Genomic DNA, 27,879 nt, shown 5'->3' on the forward strand with positions numbered 1-27,879 from the left:
AATTAGATAAATTAGAAAAATTTAGATAAATCACTATTAGATAAATTATTAGATTAGATAAATCTAATCTAATCTAAATCATTATTAGATCATATTACATAAATCATATTATATTATATTATAATAATATGTTTATAATCATATTATAATAAAATCATATTATATTATACTAGCTGTTGGGGTGACGCTTCGTGCCACCCCAACACCTAGTTTGTGGGGGCGGGGGCAATATATATATATATATATATATATATATATATATATATATATATATATATATATATATATATATATATATATATATATATATATATATATATATATATTTTTAATTACGTAAAACTTGCGAATATAAAGCATTCTTCGCTGTCCCATTGTCTCTGCTTTTAAATAGATTGTCAGGTTTACCGACTCTTGAACATGCAACATATAATTGTCCATGGGAAAAACAATCCGTATTCAGATCTATACCTCATTATTCTAATGATATTCCCTGTGTCCTGGTGTCCCGGTCGTCATTTTGTGTCCCGGTCTGTAATTTCTCTTGGAACATTCCCTGTGTCCCGGTCGTTATTTCTATATCCCCCCCCCCTGTTCCCTGACGTCCTTGTTATAGTTCGGTCCCTGCGTTCCGATCATCATTTATATTCCCTGTGTCCCGGTCGTTATTTGTGTACCGATCTCCATGTCTGTAATTTCCCTTTAAGCGTCCCGGTCGTCATTTATATTCCCTGTGTCCCAGTGTCCGGTCGTCATTTGTGTCCCAGTTTGTAATCTCATCAGTTGACATACATGACGTCAGTCGACAAACAACTTCATGACGACATACATCTCAATCCTTATAATGACGTCAGTCGACAAACATGACATCAGTCGACACACAAACATGACGTCAGACAATATACACGCAAACTAACAACTTATTTGTATATATATTACTAGCTGTAGGGGTGGCGCTCGCGCCACCCCAACACCTAGTGGGTTGGGGTGCTTTGCGCCCCCAAAGCCCCCTCACGTGCATAAGGCGTTACGCGCCATATTAGTTACGTGTCATTATAGTTACGTGTCGTATATATATTTTTAACTATGTAAAACTTGCGAATATACAACATTCTTTGCTGTCCCATTGTCTGTGCATATAAATAGATTGTCAGGTTTACCGACTCTTGAACATGCAACATATAATTGTCCATGGGAAAAACAAACTCTTGAACATGCAACATATAATTGTCCATGGGAAAAACAATCCGTATTCAGATCTATACCTCATTATTTTAATGATTACCCTTGAGCTCTGTTGATGGCAATTACTAATGGAACATTCCCTGTGTCATCGTCGTCATTTATATATCCCCTTGTGCCCCCAGCGTCCCCGTTGTAGCTGTGTCCCTGTGTCCCGGTCGTCATTTATATTCCCTGTGTCCCGGTCGTCATTTGTTTCCGGATGACCCAGTCTGTAATTTCTCTTTGAGTGTCCCGGTCGTCATTTATATTCCCTGTGTCCCAGTTTCCCGGTCGTCATTTGTTTCCAGGTCTGTAATTTCTCTTTGAGTGTTCGGATCGTCATTTATTTTCCCTGTTTCCCGGTCTGTAATTTCGTCAGTCGACAAACAACTTCATGACGACAAACAGGTCAATCCTTATAATGACGTCTGTCGACAAACATGACATCAGTCGACACACAAACATGACGTCAGTCGACAGACACACAAACAAACAACTTATGTTTATATATATAGATTATATATAAATCATGTTGCATAAATTAGTGGATGATGACAGATTTTCAAGCATCTTCTATTTTGATCATCTATATATGGCTAGGTGAAAAGCGGGTCGTTTTGATTAAATTGGATGCCGAGGGTATCAGCTGAAAAGATATTCAATGAACACTATCAACACATCACTAACATTTGTTTTCGATTTCAAAAAGGGACGAGATAAGATAAATGACCCGTTATAATTCAGACTGGTGAATTCTATGACTTTCTATTTTGTTTCTACTACCCTAGAAATGACGCATGGACGGATATTTGATAGACATATCTATTAACAAATGAACGAACATCATATTTTTGCAATCCTAATAAGGAAGGGGGGGGATTAATGCCAACGTTTGCTTTTCACTCAATTGTACTATCTGTCTTGGCTTTTTCTCAAATTAGCCTTGACTTGATGCCCGCAACTATTTCATTTTAATTCAAAAGTGTAAATCTTCGATATGTTGGAATAGAGGAATGCGTATTGTATTGGCATCAAGTGGCTCAGTACTGCAGTGAACTCTTAGTAGGAGAAGTAGAATTGTGTGATTCCTTTGTTTTTAATTCTTTGTAATATATTTTTACTATCCTTCAATTATATTCCTAGTCGCTGTGTATTCATTTCAATTCTTAAGATTTTGTTTCTAATTCTTTGTCTTCAGCATTGTGAAACCAAAATCGCTAGTCTTCTTGGTTGACAGCTTTTCTATTATAGTTTTTTGAATATTGAGTTTTACATTCGTTTAAAGTTCTTACATTCTGTTTCAATGATGTTTTAGATCAGTGAGTACTCCAATTCCAATATTTTGTTAATAATTCCTTGTTTACAGCATTTTAAAAATGACATCATTCAATTTCCAAATGCGAAAAAGGACGAATTGTTACTCCAGAATGATAAAACTATTAGTTTTAATGTATACGCAGACTTTTGGCAAATTAACACCAAACAAAACAATAGACCAAAAGTAAATTACTAAGAAAAGATAGAAGCTCTAAAAAAAGAAAAAACAGAGCGGAACATGAGTTTACCTGTTTATTAATGGAGTTATACTGGGACCACCGTGTGTAATGGTGATCTCATTATAACTGGGATCACTATTCAGTCTTGATTCAGATTTTGTTCAGTAAACACCTAATTTTTGGATATTAACCTTTTAATTGAGTAAGTCAATTGAGGAAGTCTGTGTAATTTCCCTAGAGACATTTATTGTCTGATTGTCTAGATTTATTTGTTATTGACGTTTTCACTACGTGAATTTAAAATAGATGCTTAAATATCAAATCCCATGGGACTTTGAACTTGAAAAGTAGCTATAGTAAATTTTTGACCTACAATAAATTTACTGAAAATAATTAATTCAGTGACCTAGTTAACCAGTTCTGTATTTCATTCACCTTCCTGCGTCAACCTTGGAATACTTTGAAGCTTAGATCCAGCTACTGAATTTTCAATTTTCTAGTGTTTCCACTAGTTATATGCAATTAGCGAATTTTATATACAGAATGGCACGTCAGAAAAATTACCACCCCAAATGCCACTGTTACTTGTCTCTTCAATTACCGTCCAATGTCAAGCATGTTGTAAAAGGTGGTATGATAACGGAATCAATAGATGTGTTGGTAAAATCACAAGTGAGTGCACATTAAAGTGGCTATTTATCGACTGCAATACCAACTCTAACAAGCAAAAACACCTAAAGTTGGAAAGCCGACGAACAATTCAGCACCGCCTGCCCTTTTCTGTTGCCATTAGAATTACTCGCCTAAATAAACGAGGAACAGCTATTAAACAGCCAACCGCCTTTGGCAGAGTGATGACACCCACATCCTATTTGAAAAGAAGCACCAAAAATACTACTCCATCTCCTACGCCATTCTCCATCCTCCTGACTATGCCCCTTGTTGATAACGAAGACATGTCAACTGCAAAGTACCTCAAGCAAGTGCTAATAGCCTCACCAAGTAGTTTAGAAGAAAGTGAGATTGAAGTTTTACAGGAAATGATCAGTGTGTTAAAAAAGGATCTCTCATCTGCTCGGTAAGAAATTGCAGCATTACGGTTGAACCTCACCAATGCAAAATCTTATGGCAATACGTTGGAAAGCCACATCGAACTTGAATTTCTTATCAGTAGCCTGCAAAAATCAGGCATTTGCGTCTTTTCATTCGATGGTACTGCAGTCTTAGTTGGGACCCAAAATTTTCACAGAGTTGTGTTTTATTTTATTCTCAATTATAAAGGCCTCCAAAAAACTATTTCGGTCTGGAAATCTTGAGTGAACGGGTTTTTGGACGTGGGGTTTCCTATTATAAGTTCTATTATAACACCGAGTTCATCTAAGCCATGGCGAAGCTTGAGTTCCTATCTCCTTTTCTTCTAATAGTAACTCCTAAACCTAACTTAATCTGTTATACAGGGAGGGCCAAAGGTCGCTGACCGAATTCAAAAGTCACTGGTCATATTTTATCACCCATTCAAGAAAAGTACCCTGCCATAACTATAAGAAAAGAATTATAGGTAAAGAACCATTTTGATCCAAGGCTCTTTCATTGATAGATTTAAATTATTTGACTGTATGATTGTTGAAGGGTCGTATGGAAAGTATGTTGACTTTTTGGAGTACTGGTAGCAGTGAAAAACAATCGAAGGGGTTTTTAAACCCAGAATGAATTTTTCTTCTAACAGTAGATAGATAATGCTCATTACTATGTGGAGTGCACCCTTGAGCATTATAAGTTTATTGAAATTTTTGCAGAAATCAATTGGATTTTTGAGATCTATTTGTTATTCCACCAATCCAAGTATGCAATAAACAGAGCCCAATATTAACATTATATATAAAGGAAAAGCTAAAAAAAGGCTTAACATAGCAGACGAAGCTAGCATTTGAAATAATTTGTCAGGTATTAGTAAGGACAATAGTACATTGCACAAGCCACAGTGATTGGTTTATAATACATTGCACAAGCCATAGTCAAGGTTTATAAATAAGACATTCTGAGCCATTTTCAGATTGATTTAAGTTCAAGTAGAGGTTACTTTTAAGTAGTTTTTGCGCTTTTTTACACAGAGAAATCAGTAATTTGCATCTAAAGGAAATGCGTCGACCAGAAACTGTCATTGTTTGTACTGGCTTGATAGCAGAAGCAGTTCCAGAGCTCTAACAAAGTAAATAGTGATGATGACTATGCATTATTTATTTTTCTATTCACCAAGCCATTTTGTTTACCAGGGCTTTTGAAAAGAATGTTTCGACATATTTAAAAATTGAACTAAATTCAACTAAGGTCACTTTTAAGATGTTTCTGTGGCTTTTTACACAGGGAAATAAAGAGTTTACTTTTAGAAGAAGTTTTATGATACATAGCTGTCATTTTACTCACTTAAAACTTCATCCAAAAGAACTGGTCAAGTTCGGTCTTTTTTGCTCAAATTTTTGACTAAGAAACTTTGATTTGATTCTGAAAACAAACAACGGAAATACAGCAGCGAAAAAGTGGCGTTATTTGGCTTCCTTATTTTGCATACATCTAAGAAATCATGTGAATCATTTTGAAAATCTGTCATAAAAATAAATGGGAGCTGCTGCACATTCTTAAGCACTAAAACAAACAATATTACTCCCTTTGTTTTCTATTTGATCTCTTTTTTAGTGTCTTGTCATTTCTCCCAAGATGACGCCATAAAAATAAATATGAACTGCTGCACATTTTTTAGCACTGAAACATAAGATATCACTTCCTTTGTTTTCTATTTGGTGTCTGTGTCCTGTCATTTTTCCCAAGATGACGTCATAAGAATAAATATGAACTGCTGCACATTCCTTAGCACTAAAACATAAGATATTACTCCCTTTTTTCTATTTGGTCTCTGTTTCTGTGTCTTGTCGTTCCTCCCAACATGATGCCATAAAAAAATGTTAATTGCTGCACAATCCTTAGTACTGAATCATAGAATATTGCTCTCTCTGTTCCTATTTGGTGTCTGTTTCTTTTATTTTTCATCTAAAAATACGAAATAAACTTAATGTAAATACTATTCCGTTTAAAAAAAATACTGTTCAAGACAAATAAAGAAACTCGAACTCTAAATTTTGAAGTAATTTGTTTTTTAATTTTTTTTTTAAACACGCGCCTTAGATTTCAAAACTCACAGCTTTGCCTCATTAATTGGAAAAAAGCCTGATATAAGTATTGTTATTCTTTAAAGTTTAATACTTGTTCTTCTTTAAATCTGATAAAACTATTAAGATTGTCCCGTCAATCTGGAAATATGCTTTGTTTAAATGTGTCTAGTGTTTTCATTTTTTGGTTTATTAAACCTTGCTGTTTGAACAAAAGTGTTTTTTTTACAGTCTTTAAGACAGAACAAAGGGATGAAAGAAGGATCAAACGATATTTTAATTAAAAACAGTTTAAGCAAAAATTTGCTCTTTTCTTGTCTTCTCCTCTTTTTTTTAGAATAATGTAGGCAATGCGACATTATAAAATTATTAAATTACTAAAACCCTTCAGAAAATTGAGACATGACTTTTCAGAATTCAGAACGCCCAAATCTCGTAAAAAAAAAGAAGAAAAAACGAAGATCTTAAACAAAAATTGTAGTGGATGATGGAACAAAAGAATCTTTAGGCCAATAGAGTTTTTAGGCTATAACCATTTGGTAATTAAAAACTTCGAATTAATTTGTTGACACTCAAAGTTTACTTTTCTAATATTTTCCTATGAAAAAATATCTGAGCATTCCTTAAAGGGGGTAGTAGCTTCGACTGGTAAAATTCCAATATGCAAGACACCAATTTTTGCCCTAAGTATTTCAACTACAAGGAGCAGGAATATATTTGGGGAAAAACGTCTAAATCCTCTTACAAAAAAAGATTAAACTTTTTTCATTACAAAAAAAGTTGTACTTTCGACATTTGTAATAAAAAAGAGCTTAATTGCAATAACTTAGCATTGGGTCACTGCTGAAAAGGTTTTGTTTTATGAATCGACGTTGCTAGTCAGGTTTATAATAAACGCAAGACTGTTCACATTATCGAATAAGGACACACGGAAAAAACGTAGGATCTAATTAGGGATTTGAATAAAAACTGTATAAGAATAAAAACAAGAGATTTAGTGATTTACTTTTCTTAGTATACTTGTTTGCAAAGGAAGGATAACATTAGTTTCTCATTTAATTTAATTTTCGTTGCCCTTTCGACTGCATAAAATTATTTGCACGCACGTAACATGTGTCAATAGCACAGAAAGATGTGCACTTGAGGTAGATATTTTTCAAATACAAAAAAAATAATCCCTTTTTAAGTGAAAACACATCAGCGTTACCAAAAACACTTCTACACATAGGATAAGATATAAGACACCACCCCCCGCCACAAAAAATACTGGCCTGAAACATTTTTTATATTTTTGAATACAAACAGTAGAGTTACCCAGAAGAAACCTACCATCCCGCTTCCTTATGATTGGTTTATAACTGGTAAATTGGTTTTCTACCAAATTTGATACCACTTGGCTCATTAAAGATGAAAAAGGAAGACAATATTTAAAATTAACCATTTTTAGCTTATATCAATCTTTCTGAATATTCTTACATCTAACTTAGCCATGCGATTTCTAAGAAAGACTACCTGAATTTCAAGAAGAAGAGCTACCAGAGACTTGATTTTCCTTTCCTCAGCAGCAGCCAAGTGCTTCACTTTGACAGCAGCAGATGACAAAGCCGGAGCAGCAGCAGCTTGATTGGCCCCCTCTTCAGCAAGTGAGGACTTCTTGATCTTATCGGGAGGTGGAACAATAACTGGAGAGCTTTCTACTTTCTCATCTTCAACGGGTTTTTGCCTACCAATGAAAAAGTAATAATAAAGATCATAGCCATTAAATCACTATTCTATCAATGAAAAATGAAAATAAAATCGATACTAAAATTTATTATACTGCTGCCACACGTTAGGTAATACTTTCGTTCTTAATTTACTAACAAAACAATGAAACAATACTATGCTAATAAAGTATATAAATGACAAAGAAAGATGGAAAGATGGGACAGAGTGTAACATGAAATTTTGCACATTTAGGCATGGTTTAGAGAGGATCAAACCAGCTTCAACAGCTAATAGACCTCAAGTAATATGATAAAAATACATTATTGCAATATTAAAACAATATTCGAAGGTTAGGATCGAACGATTTACCAATCTACTAAAGAATTATTTTACGTGCAAATATCCTCAAAAAGGGGATTTACCCATATAAGCCATCTTACATGCTGGTATTGTCGTATCAAAATTATTGTTGTAGTTCCATAGAGTTCTTTTAGGGGTATTTGATAAATGAGGAAGGCTAAAAATTTGAAAAATATTCTTAAAGTCTAGCCATGGTAGAATGAAAGGAAAAAACCGAGCAAGTTGTTCTTTTGTCCAAAAAGATCCAGTTATCCATAGATTGACCATTTTACATACTATAAGAAAGCTGCTCAATTAGTTTCGCTTTGTTATTTCTTTTTTATCATCTCTTTCCAAAAAATATGTTTCCATGTCCCGCTCTTTATGCTTAAGTTTTTTACTGTTTTAAAAAGTAGAGTTGAGAGAAAGAGTGAAACTTTAGCGTAAAGAGCGGGTGTTGATTAGGAATCAGTCCCTTTCATATACGAACTAATTTCTGCTCGTTTTAAGTTTTAATGTCGCTCCTTACTTTAAGTTAAAAAAAACTTGTTTTTTTTATTCAATCCTACTAAACGTAAAATACGATCGAAAGGACATTGGAAAAACAATAGAAAAAATGAATTAGATTTTCATACGTTTTCTAAATATCTATGCTAGCTACTTGAATCTAACGGTATGAATTCTGTAATAAAATGTCTAAATAAATTACCCAAGAGGACTTCAATCAACTTTTCTGGATCGTTAAGAATAATATAGCTTTTGAATATAATTTTAAAGTAATATGCAATACAATTTAAATTCTAACTAAAACGAAGTTTTTAAAAAAAAAGAATAAGTTTGATAAGATTGGTAATAAGGACAACAGATTATATTTGCTTATTAATTTTATTTGTAAGCACAGTGAAGACATTAATTTACCAGAAATTTTAAGTCAGCGGGAAGTGAAACAAGCCCATCCTAGTAATTTGAATTATAACGATAGTCCAGTTTTAACTTATAAAATTTCAAAAACTATTAGGCAAATGATTTTTTAATTCAAATTTAATACTTAAAAGATTGGATAGTGATATAAATTGGAAACCTGTTTGTAACTGTAAGCAACTTGGCCCACTTACTTACCAACATGTTATAACAGGGGACATGTCAATAATAAAACAAGATGATCTTCAAATTATAAGGAATAAGGGAGGTCATTTCCGTCTTTCTCATCATTTGAAACTATCGAGTATTCATAGTAGCTTGAAAAATGATTTATTGAGTGGTGAAAGAAAGAGAATAAAAATAAAGAGAGTTTTCAAAATTGAAAGAATTTAATTATTTGTATAAAACGAAATAAAATATATGCCAACTTAAGAAATAGTAACACTAAATCGTTATTTTATAATGCTAGGATAAAACAAGCAATTGCTAATCTAGAGAATGAATTTGTAATTGTGCTGGTGGATAAAGCTAATAACAATTTTGCCATAATTTTTCGGAAGCTGTATTGTGATATCTTAACAAGGGAGTTATGCAAGACTAATGTTAACAAAAATGTGAATTTAGAGGATGAGAATTTAATTGAAAAAAGTGAATAAATACTTTGTAAAAAAATTTATATTAGAATTAATGACAAGGATAAAAAGTCCCCTTTCCTATATTGGACTGTAAAATTTCATAAGAATCCCCCTAAACCACGGTTTGTTGCTGGAGCAGCTAGATGTCCGAGCCGCATAGCTGCTACTGACCTGTCTTTAATTTTCAAGGAAATTATATATAAACTTAAAACATATTGTTCTGGTATTTAAAAATTTTCAAATTTTAATCCGTATTGGAGTTTTAACAATTCACTGCAGATAATAGACTCTCTAATAATGGTTTCAGCTAAAAGAATTGAGTCTTTCGATTTTGCGACAATGTATACTAATTTATCACTTAATGTAGTATTAGTTAATTTAAAAACGGCTATCAAGAAATCTTTCCTCTTATTTCGTAAGAGGTTCCTAAAAATGGACACTTATAATGAAAAAGCTATATGGACAAACTGCTTTAAGACTACAGTTAGCTCGAGATGTTACAGCTTAGATAGGATTTTTGATTTATTAGAATTTTTTTATATAATACTTATGTGAGATTTAATGGTAATTTGTAAAAGCAATTCGTGGGAATTCCCATGGGGGGGGGGGAACGCCAGCCCATTTATAGCTGACTTGTAATTAAGTCAACTTGAATATAAATATATGATCGATAAGAATAATCCAAATAATTTAAAACATGTTCTGTCAAATAATAAAAGACATTTAGATGAGATTTTGGTTTTAAATTGTAAGGAACTCATTGATATTTCTAAAAATATATATCCATCGAAGCTTACTCTGGAACCTAGTCATGGCACTGGTCTAGAAGATTATTTCTCAGATTTAAATATTAATATTTCTGATAATAATAAATTAAGTTTTAAAATGTATAATGAAACGGATGATTTTGATTTTGAAATGAATAATTTCCCGTTCCCTGAAAGTAATATACATTCAAATATCACACATTCAGCATTTTTCTCACAGTTAGTTAGATATGCAAGGATTTGTAGTAATTGTATTGATTTTAAAAATAGAGAAAATAAATTTGAACCAAAAATTGATTTTAAGAGGTTTTTTTGCAAATAAATTAACTTGGCAATTTAAAAAATTTAGTATTCATTATAACGAACTTTTAAATAAATACCAAGAGAATTATGTTGAAATACCTAGCGAAATCTTTGGTTAATTCTGATTTTTCTTGTTATTAAGTTTGACGTGTCCTTCACTTTTGAAAGTGGATTTCCGGAGGATTTTGCATATATTGTCGTTCCAAACGGTCTTATTTTACATTTATTTCCTTGATTTTTATCTAGGTCATGTGAAAAACTTTGAATAATTGTTTAGTTTTAATATAGATTGTGAAATGGTAATAAATACACGAGAGCCAGAATTTATTTAGGATAAGCTTGTTTCGGTGTTACTTGGTTGTTCTACGTTTGCTTTTTTTATGGTTTGAAATATAACGGTGGTGTATTGTTGTGCTCTGTAGATGTACCCTGTGCTTAACCATGTTAGGATATTATGAACTATATATACATATTTTGATACTTCAAATTCAAGTATTTCTCTTCAAATGACCTTATTGTTTTAATTAACAGGAAAAGCAAAAACGAATTAATTTTGAATAGAAGCTATAGAATGAGTTTTGAATTATTTTACCCTTTTGTTTGTTTGTTTGATGTTTATATAATATATTTTGTGTGGTAATTAGGCAGAAATTATTGTTGGAATCTAAATTTATAACTTGATAATAAAAACGAAAAAAGAATAATTTCTTGAGTACTTTCTAAAAATGCTTATTCAATAATGCTCTCAATATATTTTCGATCGCGTTTTTGTTTAGCCGAGGACTTTCTTGAATATTTTGATTATGGTTTTCAGGGCGTAATTAGTTAAAACATCTAAAACTGTGTTTTGTGCTCTGAGAAAGTTTTGTATCTGTATTTTTTTCTTCTAAAATTAAAAAAAATAAGCAAAAACACTCCTAAAAACTATGATCTTTGCCTACTAAGATCATATGAGAATGATCTGAACAGAAGCCGAATCGCTTATTCCACCGTTAACTTTTTCTTCAAATCGGTGACTCAAAGTACTCAATTTCATCGTTTGAGCTATATACATATATATATATATATATATATATATATATATATATATATATATATATATATATATATATATATATATATATATATATATATATATAGGAGGCCAACTTCGGCAGGGCGTAAGATCCAGATTTAAGGACAACGGCCTCTGGAAAGGGCTGCCTCGACCCTTTCGGGGTACCTGCAATACTTGGAAACTGGCGGTCAATTGTTCTCACTTGAGGAGTGGCACCCCTTGAGGAAATTATAGCCTAGTAAACAACACAACACTTGTACGGGATTCTGATTCTTATATATTTTTCTGTGCTTGGTTAGTTTTGACGGGCGTTTCCGGGCTGAAAAACATCTTCATAGCTGATTTATCTACTATGGGTTGCCTCCCCGTAGTAGCATAATATTTGTAGGCATAAATATATAATGAGTTTGAGGTAATAGGCTTGGGACTGTTTGTGCAGGATTTCGACTCTTGTTGATAGAAGAGCATCGCCAAGTGCTGAAAACCATGTGGAGATCAAGATGGGCCCAGGATTGCAGAAAGCCTCCAACTTACTGGAGGTCCCAGGGACTTCTTGTTGTCCGGTTCTAAGCCGGCTTAAGTGCTTCGGTGTAGACTTGAAAAGATATGTTGGTCCCCGTCCTGCACTGGTATCCGGGATTACTGCTTTTCTTGAGGTTAAAATAATTTCAAAGATTGAAAGAATATGAAAATTGGAACTTGGAATGTTACGACTTTGAAAAATGATTATCGCATCAACATTTTGATTAACGAATTTAGACGGAGAGAACTGGATTTATTAGGATTTGCAGAAACTCATATCCTAGGGGTAGGAAGCATGAAATTAGGTGACATAGAATTGGTTTACTCAGGCAGGAAGGATGGGGTACAGGGGTGCAGGGGTGCAGGAAGGATTTAGGCTGGAAAGGTATTAATAATAGAATACTAATTGCTCATTTTATGACTGGAAAGTTCAGGGTATCAGTTATAGTAGTATATGCCCCCGTTAAACCAACTGATGGAGATGCTAGTGACTTAGATGAAATTTACTTACAGTTGCAGAAGCAAATAAACAGGGTGCCAGGTAGAAATATGGTGTTTTTGCTAGAAGACTTTAACGCTCAGGTTGGTAGAAATAGGGATAGATGGTATCCTAACCTAGGTTAATTTGGTGTAGGAAGAGAAAACAGTAGTAGCTATAGGCTTTTGCAATTTTGTAGGTATAACACCCTAGTTATAGCCAATACGGTGTTTGGTCACAAAATGGCCCATTAGTTGACATGGTATTCACGTGAATGTAAGACAGCAAACCTTATTGATTAAGTTATTGTAAACAGAAGACTAGCAGGATCAATACAATATACTAGGGTATATAGGGGTGCTGTTAATGATGTTAAAAGTAAAGATCAGCATCTAGCAGTGTCTGAGGTTAATTTAAAGCTGAAATTTGGGAAGGGTAACTACCTCCTGGAACGTCACGATGCTGGTAGACTCCAGAATGAAAATTTGAGAAAAATTTTCAGGAACAGCTGAATACTAAACTTGAGAGTTTAAAATTTGACAGTGTAGAAGATGGATGGAATAATTTCAGAAAAGCAATTTTTGAATTTGCTGATGGTTTCTTAGGGAAGAGTACTAAGACTGCAACGAGGAATATTAGTGAAAAAAAAGCCTTAGGTTTAATAGAGAGAAGAAGGGGTTTGTATAAGAAGTATCTGAGTGATAGGTCGTATGAAAACAAAAGGAATGTAAGGAAAGTGGAGAAAGCAATAAAATATGAACTAAGGAGACGTGAAGTGGAGGCCATGGATAAAATTGCTGAGGATTTGGAAGATGCGGCTAGACGGCATAATAGTAAAATATTATACTGACATGTTAATAAATTGAAAGGAAGTAACCAATCCAGATTAATCCCAGTTAAAGATAGAAATTTGGCCACAATTAGTAATAAGGAAAAAGTTAAAGAAAGATGGGTGGAATTTTTTGAGAATATGCTAAACCGAGATACAGTTGCAGGTAAAGATATAGATGAAAATGAAAAAGTTTGTGATACATTGGATGTGAAGGAAGATTTTTTTAGTGAGGAAGAATTAGCGAGAGTACTAAAAGGATTAAAAAATAATAAGGCTCGATGTGTTGATAGTATGATTAATGAGTTTCTTAAACATGGTGGATCTGAGGTTAGGAATAAGCTACTAAAGATTATGAAAATTATTTTTGAAAAAGGGGAAGCACCCAAAGATTTTAGGAGAACCTTAATTAAACCACTGTATAAGAAAGGTGACAAGAGTGAGTGTCGTAATTATCGAGGCATTAGTCTGTTCTTTGTAGGTAGCAAACTACTGAGTAATATGATACTTTTTAGACTGAAAGATGCTGTAGACAAAGTTTTAAGGGAAGAAAAATGTGGTCTAAGAAAAGGAAGATGATGCATCGACAAAGTGTTCACTCTTAGGCTAATAATTGAGAAGTCCCTTCGTTGTCAAACACCTTTGGTCCTCAGTTTTATCGATCATGAGCAAGCTTTCGATTCTGTTGATAGAAGAGCGTTAACAAAGGTCTTATCGTTATATGGTATACCAGAAAAAAAAACATATTAAAGTGGTTTGTGCTATGTATGAGAATAATACTGCTGCAGTTAAGGTAGGAAATGAGGTTAACAACTGGTTCTGTATTAAATCAGGAGTTAAGCAGGGTTGTGATTTATCCCCCTTTATATGGATCATTTTGATGGACTTCGTCTTAAGAAGTACAGGACAGGCAATTGGATACCACGGAATCAAATGAGGAGGAAAAACGCTCCTGGACTTATGCCGATGATCTAAGCATATTAGATAAAAGTGTGAGCAAAATGAATGAAGCTTTAGAGGTTTTGTGAGTTAAGGGTGCTAAAATAGGCTTGAAAATTAATGTTAAGAAGACTAAGTCACTAAGGCTAGGAATAAGTGAAGATGAAAAGGTGATATTTGGTAACGAAAAGATTGATCAGGTTGTGAGCTTCAGTGACCTTGGTCGTATTATTAGTAAAGATGGTGGGAGCAGTGAAGATGATAAAAGTAGAATAGCTAAGGCTCAGGGTGCTTTTTCACAGTTAAAAAAAAGTTTGGAAGAATAGAAAGATAAGTGTGCAAACAAAGATTAGAATATTGGAAGCTACAGTAATGACAGAGGTCAAATATGGTTCTGAAGCAGGGATGCTCCGAAAAGCAGAGAAAAATTTACTAGACTTTTTCCAGAGAAATTGCTAACGGATTGTTCTGGGTACCCCGCTGACTGAACTTATTTCAAACAGTAGGTTGTACGAAAAATGGGGTTCAATCCCGCTTTCTGGGTCTATAATGAAAGAAAGGTCGAGATGGCTAGGCCACGTTCTACGGATGAAGGATGACAGATTACCAAAGATTTTCCTTTTTGGCCAACCGTCTGTGGCTACACGGAAAACAGGTCGTCCTTGTCTGTGTTGGGAGGATGTCATAAATAAAGATTTAAAGGCAATGGGAACTTCCTGGGAGGGTGTAAAGAGGGAGGCTTTAAATAGATTAGGTTGGCGGAGGAGCGTGCGTAGCTTGGCCTCAGGCGGCTTGGTGCTGCAGTGAGTTATTAGTAGTAGTAGTAGATACCTAACACGGGGATACCGTGGCGAATTTGTGGTAGGCACGCCACTTGCCTGGGCAGAGAATTTAAAGTGCCGAAACCCTTTAGGCGAGTGTGTATTCCCCTGATGAGCCCTTGTGTTTGGTTGTTGCCTCTGAATTATTTGTCTTTACTGTTTTTATAGTTTGGTAAATGATGACTTATACTTATTGATGACATGACTGCCTGTCCATGGATTATTCTTTATGGTTGATTGTGTATGGCTATGCTGGTTGACCTGTGTGATTGTATGGATGAGTAGGGTTAAGGCCTTATTCAAGTGTTGATCTATATTAATCACTAATGTAGGGAAATAGTCTTCCTTTACTCCATCTGTCCCCCCTTTTTTTCGTGATTTCTCTTTTAATTATATATATATATATATATATATATATATATATATATATATATATATATATATATATATATATATATATATATATATATATATATATATATATATATATATATATATATATATATATATATATATATATATATATATATATATATATATGAGCCCTTATATATACATATCCTCCTATACCATATTTCCTCTTATCACTTATTCAGTCACTGGGGGTGGAGCCACTTGTTAAGTCTGACTAAGTCGGAGAGAGCAGTAGAGATGAGTCATATTTGTACATTTGTTGTCAATACTTGTCAATACACACCTGGTGAAGCAATCTTCTAAATTTATGGTGACGAAATGTATGGTAATGTACATCTTCTACCATAACAACTACAAAAAATATTATAAACAATATAATTGTTTGATAATTGTGTACTTGTGAGGCTGAATGATCCGACATCCAATCAGTTAAAGCGACGATATATAGTCAAGGAAACATTTAAGGGGGAGAAGAGTTGTTGTAAGGTGCTCGGAGGTCCCAAGATGTCGTCACCGCGTACCAACACCTTGGAAAATTTACCCATATACCATGGAAATTAAGCTTATGAATCCACATTTGTCGCGATAGGATTTTTTTTACATATTCATTGAATGAATATGAACTTAATAATGAATATGAACCCCCATACCTAAGACTCTAGCTGCATCGCTTTATCCAGTGTGCCTAGCATGGATTAGTCGATAAGAGACCATATCATAGGAATGTAAAGTTAGTTTTCACATTAATATGTGACTGATTAAAGTTCAAACTTCTGCTATTGAAACTGAGATTTGAATAATGAATTTCAATAAATATCTTACATTTTTTTCAATCAGATTTTCATTTTTTTTTGTTCATGTAATTAAACTAGCTTCTTTGACTAAATTTTTTCTCATTTGTCACTCTCACAAAAATCCGCCATTTCTTTTGTGTGCTCAGAAACAGCTGATCTGAAAAGGTAAAGAAAATCAAACAATTCTTGTAAATGGCCTAGTTCTTAGAATTCAAAGTGAATTGTTGAGGCTGGTCTTTGGTGTGTAATAGACTAGGTGAAAACATGTGAGTATGAATATTAGCAGAGAATGTTTAAGGTTGGTTTTTTGGAGGGGAATTTATCGACAAATTATATCGGTATCGTGTTGGCGTGACACAAATATATGGGTATCCAGACCCCAAATAACCATAGATAGATAGATAAATATTCCTTACAACAAATACCTCATGGGTCCATGGCAAAAGGCAACAAATTATACCACCTGATACTTACTCACTTAACAGGGTATATAGTAATAACTACGAAAAAGTTTAACAGTTGCCAAAAACAGACACATAACGTCATAAAACTCACTTAATTACACAAAATGGTACAGACCAGATCAATATATTATGCTTCAAGAACCCCATATAAAATAACGTTCAAGAATCTTTTCTTGTATCGCCTATCCTCCACCCTCCAAAATCTCTCTCTATGTTGCATGGCTACACGCACGTACCTCTCCACATTATTAATACCAACGTAACACTTACTTTTTAAAATTCCGACCATCCAATCTTTCCCATTTACCCCAATGCTAAAGGCTCCTATCCTCAAATCCTTTAACTCCGTACAATTGCAGATAAAGTACTCCAGGTCTTCATTTTCTCTGCACATGGGGCAAAATTCTGATCCCTCTGTGACCTAAACCTCCCCAAATACTTCCCTCTTTTATCAAAAAGCATAAAATGACTCCTTATTGAAATGACCCAGCATATATCCTCCCCCTGAAGTCAGTCCCTCTTTGAAATAGGATTCCTCTCTTCACACCCTCCTTGACCTTCACGTACACACCTAAAACCGCTGCTATGGTCCGATACCTGCCATAACTGGATCTCCTACTCTTGCAGTACAATCTTTACCTCTTTTGCTGCGGATCCTACTTCTCCTCCTATACCTAACCCCTGATTCCAAATTACTGACACCCCAAAACTATTCAAGAATTTCCTTTTCATGATTTGATTTGGCCATAAATCTTTTCCATTATCGTTTATCGTTTCAACGAAAAGATTGATCAGGTTGGAAGCTTCAGTTACCGTGGTAGTATTATTAGTAAAGATGTTGGGAGCAGTGAAGATGTTAAAAGTAGAATAGCTAAGGCTCAGGGTGTTTTTTCAGAGTTAAAAAAAGTTTTGAAGAATAGAAAGATAAGTCTAGAAACCAAGATTAGAATATTGTAAGCTACAGTGATGACAGTGGTCAAATATGGCTTTGAAGCATGGGCACTCCGAAAGGCCGATGAAAATTTACTAGATGTTTTCCAGAAAAATTGCCTACGGATTGTTCTGGGTACCCGGCTGACTGATCGTATTTCAAACAATAGGTTGTACGAAAGTGTGGTTCAATTTTCTAGGGCTATAATGAAAGAAAGGTTGAGAGGGCTAGGCCACGTTCTGTGGATGAAGCATGACAGATTACCAAAGATTGTCCTTTTCGCCCAACAGTCTGGGGCTACACGCAAAGCCACTCTTCCTTGTCTGGGTTGGATGTACTAAATAAAGATCTAAAGGAAATAGAAACTTCCTGGGAGGGTGTAAAGACCGAGACTTTAAATAGATTAGGTTGGAGGAGGAGCGTGCGTAGCTGTGTCGATCTCAGGCGGCTTGGTGTTGCAATGAGTTATTATTATTCGTAGTAACCCTAACTAATCTATCATCAGGCAATGATGTTAACCTTTCCATTTTTACTAATGTTTTATTCCTAAGAGTGTAAAGGCCCAAATCACCTCTTATTACTAGACTATTAAACCTATCATTTTAACCTAACAATCTCTTTAAATATTTAAATTAAAATATTAAATTAAAAGTCTTGATTCAGAGTTCCAAGTGAAAACGCCTTTACTAAATTGGATGTTACATTAGTAAAACAGTCATCTTTTTAAGTGGATTTAATCCTGATGGGTCAGGTTTGACAATAAAACAGTTCGTGGTAACAAACTGTAGCAAGAAGCGACCCGACTCAATAGTAAACGAAACTCGAAAAAACGGAATTTTGATGCTAAAATATACATCAAAAGAATCAGATTTTCATGCTGATTTTAAATATATATATATTTCATCAAATTTAGTTATCTTAGAAAATAGTTACTGCCTTATTTTAGAAATTAGAGAGAAACACCCTCTAAAAGTCACAGAATCTTAACGAAAATCACACCATCGCATTCGGCTTATCAGAGAACCCAATAGCAAAACTTTCAAGCTCCTATCTACACAAATGTGGAATTTCGTATTTTTTGCCAGAAGACAAATCACGGGTGCATGTTTATTTGTTTGTGGTTCTAGAATGTCGCAAGAGGGCTCCTTCTAGCGGAAATGAAGAGTTTTAGTTCCCTTTTTAAGTGACCAAAAAAATTGGAGGGCACCTAGGTCCCCTCCCACGCTCTTTTTTCTCCAAATTCAACAGATCAAAATTTTGAGATAGCCATTTTGTTCCGCATAGTCAAAAATCATAATAACTATGTCTTTGGGAATGACTTACTCCCCCAGAGTCCCTGGGGGAGGGGCTGCAAGTTGCAAACTTCGACCAGTGTTTACATATAATAATGGTTATTGGGAAGTGTACAGTCGTTTTCAGGGGATTTTATTTTGGTTTTGTTGGTGGGGTTGAGAGGAGGGTGCTATGTGGGAGGATCTTTCCTTGGAGAAATATGTCATAGGGGAACAGAAACTCAATGAAAATGGCACAGGATTTTCTAAAATTACTATAAAAAACAATAAAAAATAATTATGGAAAAGTTTTTCAATTGAAAGTAAAGAGTAGCATTGAAACTTAAAACGAACAGAGATTATTACGCATATGAGGGGTTCTAAAAATGCTTTAGCAAAAACAGCGTTAGGACAAAAATTGTGACAAAGAGTCAAATTTTAGCGTAAAGAGCGAGGGATTGCGGAGGAGACAACCCATTTCATATACGGAGTAATTTCTGTTCGTCTTAAGTTTTAATGTCGCTCCTTACTTTCAGTTAGAAAAACTAGTTTTTTTATGTAATCTTTGGCAAAGGATTATAGGTCCTGACCTACATGATTTACTGTTTGACGTCACTAATACATAACTGGTCGATCAGTCGTTTCTGGACTTAAAGAGCTTTTAATACGGATTCAGTATTAATGGAAGTTACACTTAAGGGTGACGGAAATTCCAATTCTCGGCATTTTTGTGTTGCTTTTGGCTACAGCAACACAAAAATGCGATAGATTGCTCGCTAAGACAGAATAAAAAACCAGAAACTTTTGAATCTGCTATAGCAGAACACGTGTAAAATTTTCATTAGTATTTTATTTGATCAGACAAAAATTGTTGATAAGTCTGTAGGACTTTTACAAAGTTTCAGAGAAATTGTAGAAATAAAAAAGATTATCTATGTGGGTATTAGTATCAATAGAGACGAAAGGGATTTTAAAATAGATTCAATTTACAATAGTTTAATTAAAGGCCAGTCGAAAACTTCAACGAGTATTGGTTTACATAATTGTTCCGAAACAAGTAATAACCATGCGGACGAAAGTCAAAGCAAGGTCAATGCTGTAAGAAGTCAACGGACGGCAGCTAAAATAGCAAATGAAAAAATCCATTCAATTTATAATTCATAACTTTGTTTCATTAACCTGTAAGATTTTGATTGGATTTGGGGTTGGGTGACCTGTTTTCGTATTTGTTGCAAGTATTTATAATTTTCATTTTTAATAGATTCCCACTTATACACCAAATGTGGCAGAGGAAAATTTTAATACATACAATGAATTTAGTTTTATTCTAAAGTTAATACAGTCAGTGCAGGAGTTTTGTTTTATAATGTGAGTTTGTTTCTTATTTATTTTATTGTTTATATTTTTTTGTGGTTTTTAATTTGTCGTGGCTTTTTATTTATAATGTCTTAAAAAAAGGCAAATTATTGGTTTGTAATTTTCTTCTTTTTTTCCGCTGAGAAAGGCTCCCGGACGTGGAGCCGAAATGTTCGGAGCATATTTGTTTTTGTTCACTGCTTTATAGAAATTAAACCCGTTTTTTCTTCAATCAGTTTTTCGTAAATGGAAAAGCAATGTGGTCTAAGAAATTATTTACTAATATTTACTATTTTTCGTTTCAATGGGTACTGATCTGCTAAGTTTGCTGCTTAAACGATATGAAAAAGACCCATTTGATATTGACAAATATTTATTATCTAAGCTTGTGGCAGAGCAAACTACTTTCAGTTTTCGGTTGGGTCATTTTAATTTAGGTCACATTAATAAAAGAATAAATGAGTGCCTTGTGTGCGCGTAGAACTGCCACACTACGTCATCTTATCATGATATTGTTCAGTTTATATATGAAAATGATTCTATTCAGTTGCTTGCTTTATGTGAAACGTATTTGAGTAGGGATGGTCTTATCTCGTCCCTATAGTTTTCCAGGGTATTGCTTAGAATCGAAAAACCGTTCAAAAATCGGCAGAGGAGGCCTGGCATTTCTAGTAAAAGACCCTCTACAGTATAAGGTGCGTGAGGATCTTGAGGTTTGGCTAGAGGGTGAGTTTGAAAGTTTTTCTGTTGAAGTTAGATTTGAAGAAAATAATTTTTTATTTTGTATTATTTATAGACCACTAAGTGCTATGTTTGATCGTTTTATGGCTGGTTTTGATGATTTAATGCTGAATGTAAGAATTTCAGGTTTGGAATTTATGATAGTGGGTGATTTTAATTATGATTTGAAAATACAGACTGATATGCATCTTTATTTTTTACATTTCATGCCATCTCTCGATCTATACCCTGTGGTCACAAATCCAACAAGGATCACCAGGAATTCCTTGACCTTGATTGACAACGTATTTGTTTTTTCACTTCAAGTAGCAACTACATGCACAGACGTTATAGTTCCGCCTATTTCTGATCTCCTGTCAGTCCTAACTAGATTAGAACTTCACATAAAAAAACAAGTACTGAAGCGCAATATACAGATACGAGATCTAAAGCCAGTGAACGTTAAATTGTTTTCAGAAGAGCTAGGTGCTGTAAATTGGGGAGAATATATTTAGGGAAAACAACCCATCTTTGGCTTTTGAGAAGTTCAACGCCACGGTACTAGGTATTTATGACTTGACATGTCCACTAAAAAGCATGAAAATAAGAAAAAAGCAGCGAGAAAACCATGGGTTGATGATGAGCTTCTGCAAATGATTGATATAAGAAATGCTTTGTATGCAGCACACACCAATGAACCAAATGAATTTAGTTCTGCATAGTTTAAGGATCAACGTAATATAGTTAATTCTACAAGACGAAAAAAAACTGAGAGGCTTTTATTGCGAAGAATTTAAAAAAAATTCATCAAACCCTAAAGCCATTTAGAAAAGTATTAATGAAGTGATCAGAGGTATTCCTGCTCTACAACAGTATGCCTAAATGTTGGTGGCGAAATAGTTCGAGATCTTGACAAAGTATTTGATTTGTTTGCTCATCATTTCTCGAAGATTGGTGAAACTGTTCAGAGTGAAGCAGCAGTGAACAAGGAGCTATTGATAGAAGAATCAACCTTTGAAGACCTAAGAGATCAAAAATTTGAAATGAAATTAGAACTCTGCGATTCTGTAGAAATAGAGAAGATAGTTTCTTCAATAAAATCAAACAGTGCTGGGACCGATGGCCTCAACCTACGAACTCTAAAATCAGTGCTTCTGAACATTCTTCTAATGCTAGTATTTTTGATAAATCCGTACATGGCAGAGGGTCAATTTCCCCGTTCGCTGAAAATGGGCAAAGTCATCCCGCTTCTAAGGTCAGGGACTCTAAGTGACCTTTCAAATTGAAGACCTATGTCAATACTACCCATCATTTCAAAGATATATGATAAAATAGTGCACAAAAGACAGCATGAGCATCTAACAAATTGTGGATTTCTGTCTGAAATTCAATTTGGATTTAGACAAAAACATTCAACTGTGCATGCAGCTTTAAATTAAATTGATAAGGTAAAAGGTGCACTGGGAAAAAATTGCATGACAATTTTCGTTGATTTTAAGAAAGCTTTTGATACTGTTGATTTTGGGATTTCGCTGGATAGATTGTCGAAGTTAGATATTAGGACTAAGTGTTTGAGTTGGTTTGAGTCGTATTTGCAAGGTAGAAATGTAAAAGTTGCAATAAATAGTGAAGTTTCACAGGCTTACCCATTTAATTGCGGAGTGCCACAAGGTTCTGTCCAAGGTCCTCTTTTATTTTTAATTTATGTAGATAGTCTGAGATTTTTTGTCCCTGGTTACTAAACGTCTTTTGCCGACGACACTGCTATAACTGTTATTGGCAAATCGTTGCCGAACTTGATAGACCGAGCAAACAGTGCTTTAAAGGGACTTCATACGTTTCTTACACTCAGTAAACTTGCTGTTAATGCTTCAAAAACAAATTACATGTTTTTTAGAAGGACTGGTGAGCCTCTTAATTTACCTTCAGAAGTTAAGTACAATAATGTTTCTTTGAAACAAATCCGAGAAATGCGTTACCTCAAGTTTCTGCTTGACTTCAAACTAAGTTGGAAGGTGCTCAGTGACCTAGTTTCCTGCAAAATGTCAAGGGGAGTTGGAATGCTGAGGCGTCTAAGAAATATGCTTCCTTTGAAAGTCTTAATGTCACTGTACCATACTTTAATACCGTCGTATATAAATTATGTTTGTTTAATCTGGGCTAGTAACTTTCAGTCTAATTATAGGAGAGTTCAGGTGCAACAGAATAAGGCAATAAGAATTCTAGAAAATTATGGTCTTGGAAGCGCTAGTACTGTGTCTATATATAAGGAGTTTGATATTTTGGATGTTGAAAATCAGAGACATGCAGATTGGTGTTTTAGTATATCAGTGTCTTCATAATTTAGGGTCTGGTATTTTTAGTGATTTTTCTTTGCTTGGGATCTTCTTATCATGATTATGACACGCGAAATTCAAATAATCTTATTCGTGAGTTTTGGAATACTTCCCGGTCGGCTCATGTCATCAGAAACATGGGACCGTCCATCCATTTCCACAGCGAATTAAGGATTCAAAAAGTCTGCCTCAGCTGAAGCGTCGCCTCAAGGCCCATCTTCTGAACAATTAGTTACGTCGAATATTTTAGGTTTAGAGAAGGGTATCTCCCCCTCCCCCATTTTTTTCAATTGATCATTAGTTTTGCTTTGTTTTTTTTTGTTGTAGTTTATTTATCTTAGATATTTTTCTTTTTGATGATAAGTGAAATATTTTAATGAAATGGATAATATTTGATATCAGCTATGCTTACAGGCCATTGCGGCCTATCTTTTTAAGCTGATGAATGAAAGTCTATTGTATTATTTTTTAAATAAAATTACCTACCTACCGGGTTAGGAACGAAAATTCCATTCTAGCCCGATTCCTTTCTCACACCCCTACAATTTTGATCCATAATGTGTTGTTGAAATCAATTTTATCCCAAAAATTCTCTTCTGCAGCTTAATATCATTTAGACCTAATACTTTAATACTACTTCTGAGAAACATATCCATTAGCCTATTATCTTAAATTACCGTATCCTATATATGCCTCTTCCATTTTCAATTAGCCATTAGCTTACTTCCTAAATAATTCAGATCTTCAACTGTTTTAATTTCCTCTCCTCTATAGCTAAATCTTAGCCCCCCACTAGTCCTGAACATCATAACTACCAACTTATGAAACAGTTCGTGGTAACGAACTATAGAAAGGAGCGACCCGGCTCAATAGTAACCAAACCTCAAAAAAAGGCAATTTTGATACCAATAGGTTCATCAAAAGAATTGTATTTTAATGCTGATTTTAAATATATAAGTTTCATCAAGTTTAGTCTTACCCATCAAAAGCGAAGAGCCTGAAAAAATTTGCCTTATCTTATCAAACAGTTCGTGGTAACGGACTGTAGTAAGGAGCGACCCGGCTCAATAGTAACCCAAATTCTAAAAAATGGAATTTTGATACCAATACCTACATCAAAAGAATCGCATGTTAATGCTGATTTTAAATATAGAAAATTTATCAAGTTTAGTCTTACCCATCAAAAGTTTAGAGCCTGAGAAAATTTGCGTTATTTTAGAAAATAGGGGGAAACGCCCTCTAGAAGTCATAGAATCTTAACGAAAATCACACCATCAGATTCCGGATGTGTGTTTATTTGTTTTTTTGTTTGTTTTTTTCCCCAGGAGTGATCGTATCGACCCTATTGTCCTAGAATGTTGCAAGAGGGCTCATTCTAACGGAAATGAAAAGTTCTAGTGCCATTTCTAAGTGACCAAAAAAACTGGAGGGCACCTAGGCCCTCTCCCACGCTAATTATTTTACCAAAGTCAACGGATCAAAATTCTGAGATTGCCATTTTATTCAGCGTAGTCGAAAAACCTTATAACTATATCTTTGGGGACGAGTTACTCCCTCACAGTCCCAGTGGGAGGGGCAAGAAGTTACAAACTTTGACCAGTGCTTACATATAGTAATGGTTATTGGGAAGTGTATAGGCGTTTTCAGGAGGATTTTTTTTTGGTTGGAGGGAGGGGTTGAGAAGAGGGGGAAATGCTGGGGGAACTATCAATCAATAATTTGTCATGGGGGAAGAAAATCTCTATGAAGGGAGGGCAGGATTTACTAGCATTATTTAAAAAAAAAAACAAAGAAAAAATAAATATGAAAATGTTCTTTCAGCTGGGAAGTAAGGAACAGCAGTAAAACTTAAAACAAACAGAATTTATTACCCTTTTGAGGGGCTCACGTCCTCCTAATACCTCGCTCTTTACGCTAAAGTATTTTTAGTATTTTCAACTATTTATCCTACGGCTTTTGTGATTCTGGGGTCATTCTTAATGAATTGGGACAAAATTTAAGCTTTAGTGTAAAGAGCGAGGATCTGACAAGGGGGCAAACCCCCTAATATATGTGATAAAAATATGAGAATACAAAAGTTCTTTACGTAAGCTAATTTATAAGTTACGTAAATCTTTTACTAATAAAAATACTCGTAAGAAATTAAAAGTTCTAGTTGCCCTTTTAATTAACCAAAAAATCAGAGGGCAACTAGGCTTCCTCCCCCGCTCTTTTTTTCTCAAAATCAATCGATCAAAGTTATGAGAAAGCCATTTAGCCAAAAAAAAAATACAAATTTCGTTTTAGTTATTCCTCTGCGGAGAGCCAAAATAAAAACATGCATTGATTCAAAACGTTCAGAAATTAAATAAAAAAAAAACAAGTTTTTTTAACTGAAAGTAAGGAGCAACATTAAAACTTAAAACGACCAGAAATTACTTCGTATATGAAAGAGGCTGCTTCCTCATCAACGCCCCGCTCGCTACGCTAAAGTTTTTTGCTGTTTTAAAATAAAGAATTGAGAGAAAAGAGTCAAGCTTTTGCGTAAAGAGCGGGGCGTTGATGAGGAAGCAGCCTCTTTTATATACGAAGTAATTTCTGGTCGTTTAAGTTTTAATGTCGCTCCTTACTTTCAGTTAAAAGAACTTATTTTTTTATTCAATAAAATAAAGGGAAACAACCCTTAAAAGTCATAGAATGTCAACAAACAAAACACCATCAAATTCAGCGCATCAAAGAAACTTCCTGGATAAGTTTCAAGCTTCTATCAACAAAAATGTGGAATTTTATATTTTTTTTCAAAAAGACAGATCACGGATGCATGTTTATTTGTTTGTTTGTTTGGTTTTTATCTAAGGGTTATCGTATTAACCCAGTGGTCCTAGAATCTTTTGAAGACGCTCATTCTAACGAAAATGAAAAGTTCTAGTGCCCTTTTTAAGTGACCCAAAAATTGGGAGGCACCTAGGCCACCTCCCACGCTAATTATTTTCCCATAACCAAATTATCAAAATTCTAAGATAGCCATTTTATTCAGCGTAGTCGTAAAATCTTATAACTATGTCTTTGGGGGCGACTTACTCCCCCACAGTCCGCGTGGGAGGGGCTGCAAGTAACAAACTTTGACCATTGCTTACATATAGTAATGATTATTTGGAAGTGTACAGACGTTTTCAGGGGGATTTTTTAGTTGGGAAGGGGTCGAGAAGAGGGGTATATGTTCGGGAAGAAAAGTCAAATTTGTCAATATATTGCTTATTTGTCAATATAATGCTTCCCCCTGCGTGAATTAGCCTGATAGAACCTCAACGGGTTGACTCTAGTTTTGCATTGTGGAGTGACAGGCATAAGAGGTGTAGCATAAGTGGAAGGCAGTAACAACCGTCAATCGCTAAAGGGTTAAATTAACCTTGCACTTGATGCCCATTAAATTAGACAATCTGTCTTGGCTTTTTCTACAATTGACCATGACTTGACTTTTCCCACAACTATTTAGACGTTTTCAGGGGGATTTTTGAGTTGGGAAAGGGTCGAGAAGAGGGGTATATGTTCGGGAATAAAGTGGGGCGTTGAGGAGGAAAGGCCCCTTTCATATACGGAGTAATTTCTGTTCGTTTTAAGTTTTAATGTCGCTCCTTACTTTCAGTAGAAAAAACTTTTTTTTTTGTTTAATTTCTGGACGTTTTTGAATTAATACATTCTTGATCTTGGCTCTCCCTACATAAATAATTAAAACAAAATTTGCTTATTAATTTTATTTGGCTAAATAGCTTTCTCATAGTTTTAATTGGAAGATTTCGAGAAAAAAAGGAGCGAGGGAAAAGGCTTAGTTGACTTCCAATATTTTGATTACTTAAAAAGGCAACTAGAACTTTTAATTTTTTACGAAAGTTTTCATTAGTAAAGATATAAGTAACTTAGCAATTAACTTACGTAACAAACTTCAACATTCTTAAGTTTTAATTGCTTATATGAGGGGTTTCACCTCCTCTTCAATAACTGGCTCTTTACACTAAAGCTTAGATTTTGTCCCAATTTCTTAAGAATGACATCTGAATCACACAGGTCGTAGAATTAATAGTTGAAAGTACTAAAAATGCTTTAGTGTAAAGAATGAGGTATAACGGGGAGGTAAACTCCTCATATGCGTAATAATGTTTGTTTGTTTTAAGTTTTAATGCTGCTCCTTACTTTCGGTAGAAAAAAATCTTCATATTTATTTTTCATTGTTTTTTCAAATAAAGCTAGAAAATCCTGCGTTCCCTTCATTAAATTCTCTTCCCCCATGAGAAGTCTCCATGAAAATATCATCCCCCGTAACCCCCCTCCCCCTAAACTCTTCTCCCTAAGCCAAAACAATCCCCCTGAAAACACCTGTACACTTCCAAGTAACCATTATGTAAACACAGGTC

At 34.4% G+C, this 27,879-nt stretch overlaps 1 protein-coding gene across 2 annotated transcripts in view; it reads right to left on the reverse strand.

Moving 5' to 3' along the window:
• Positions 1-4,523: 4,523 nt before the first annotated feature.
• LOC136029077 (SWI/SNF complex subunit SMARCC2-like) overlaps positions 4,524-27,879 on the reverse strand; it is a 29,348-nt gene continuing 5,992 nt past the window's right edge. The window contains exons 1-3 of one of the 2 annotated variants that reach the window (XM_065707128.1): positions 16,439-16,568; positions 7,397-7,607; positions 4,524-5,765 (exon numbers count right to left, since the gene is read on the reverse strand). In XM_065707128.1, coding sequence (XP_065563200.1) covers positions 5,607-5,765; positions 7,397-7,607; positions 16,439-16,440 — 372 coding nt within the window. In that variant the 5' untranslated portion in view covers positions 16,441-16,568 and the 3' untranslated portion in view covers positions 4,524-5,606. Of the gene's footprint in view, positions 5,766-7,396; positions 7,608-16,438; positions 16,569-27,879 lie in introns of those variants that run through there. The other variant, XR_010617968.1, reaches the window with a different exon arrangement.

This window comes from Artemia franciscana, chromosome 1 (genome assembly GCF_032884065.1).
Source record: "Artemia franciscana chromosome 1, ASM3288406v1, whole genome shotgun sequence".
NCBI classification, from domain to species: Eukaryota; Metazoa; Arthropoda; class Branchiopoda; order Anostraca; family Artemiidae; genus Artemia; species Artemia franciscana.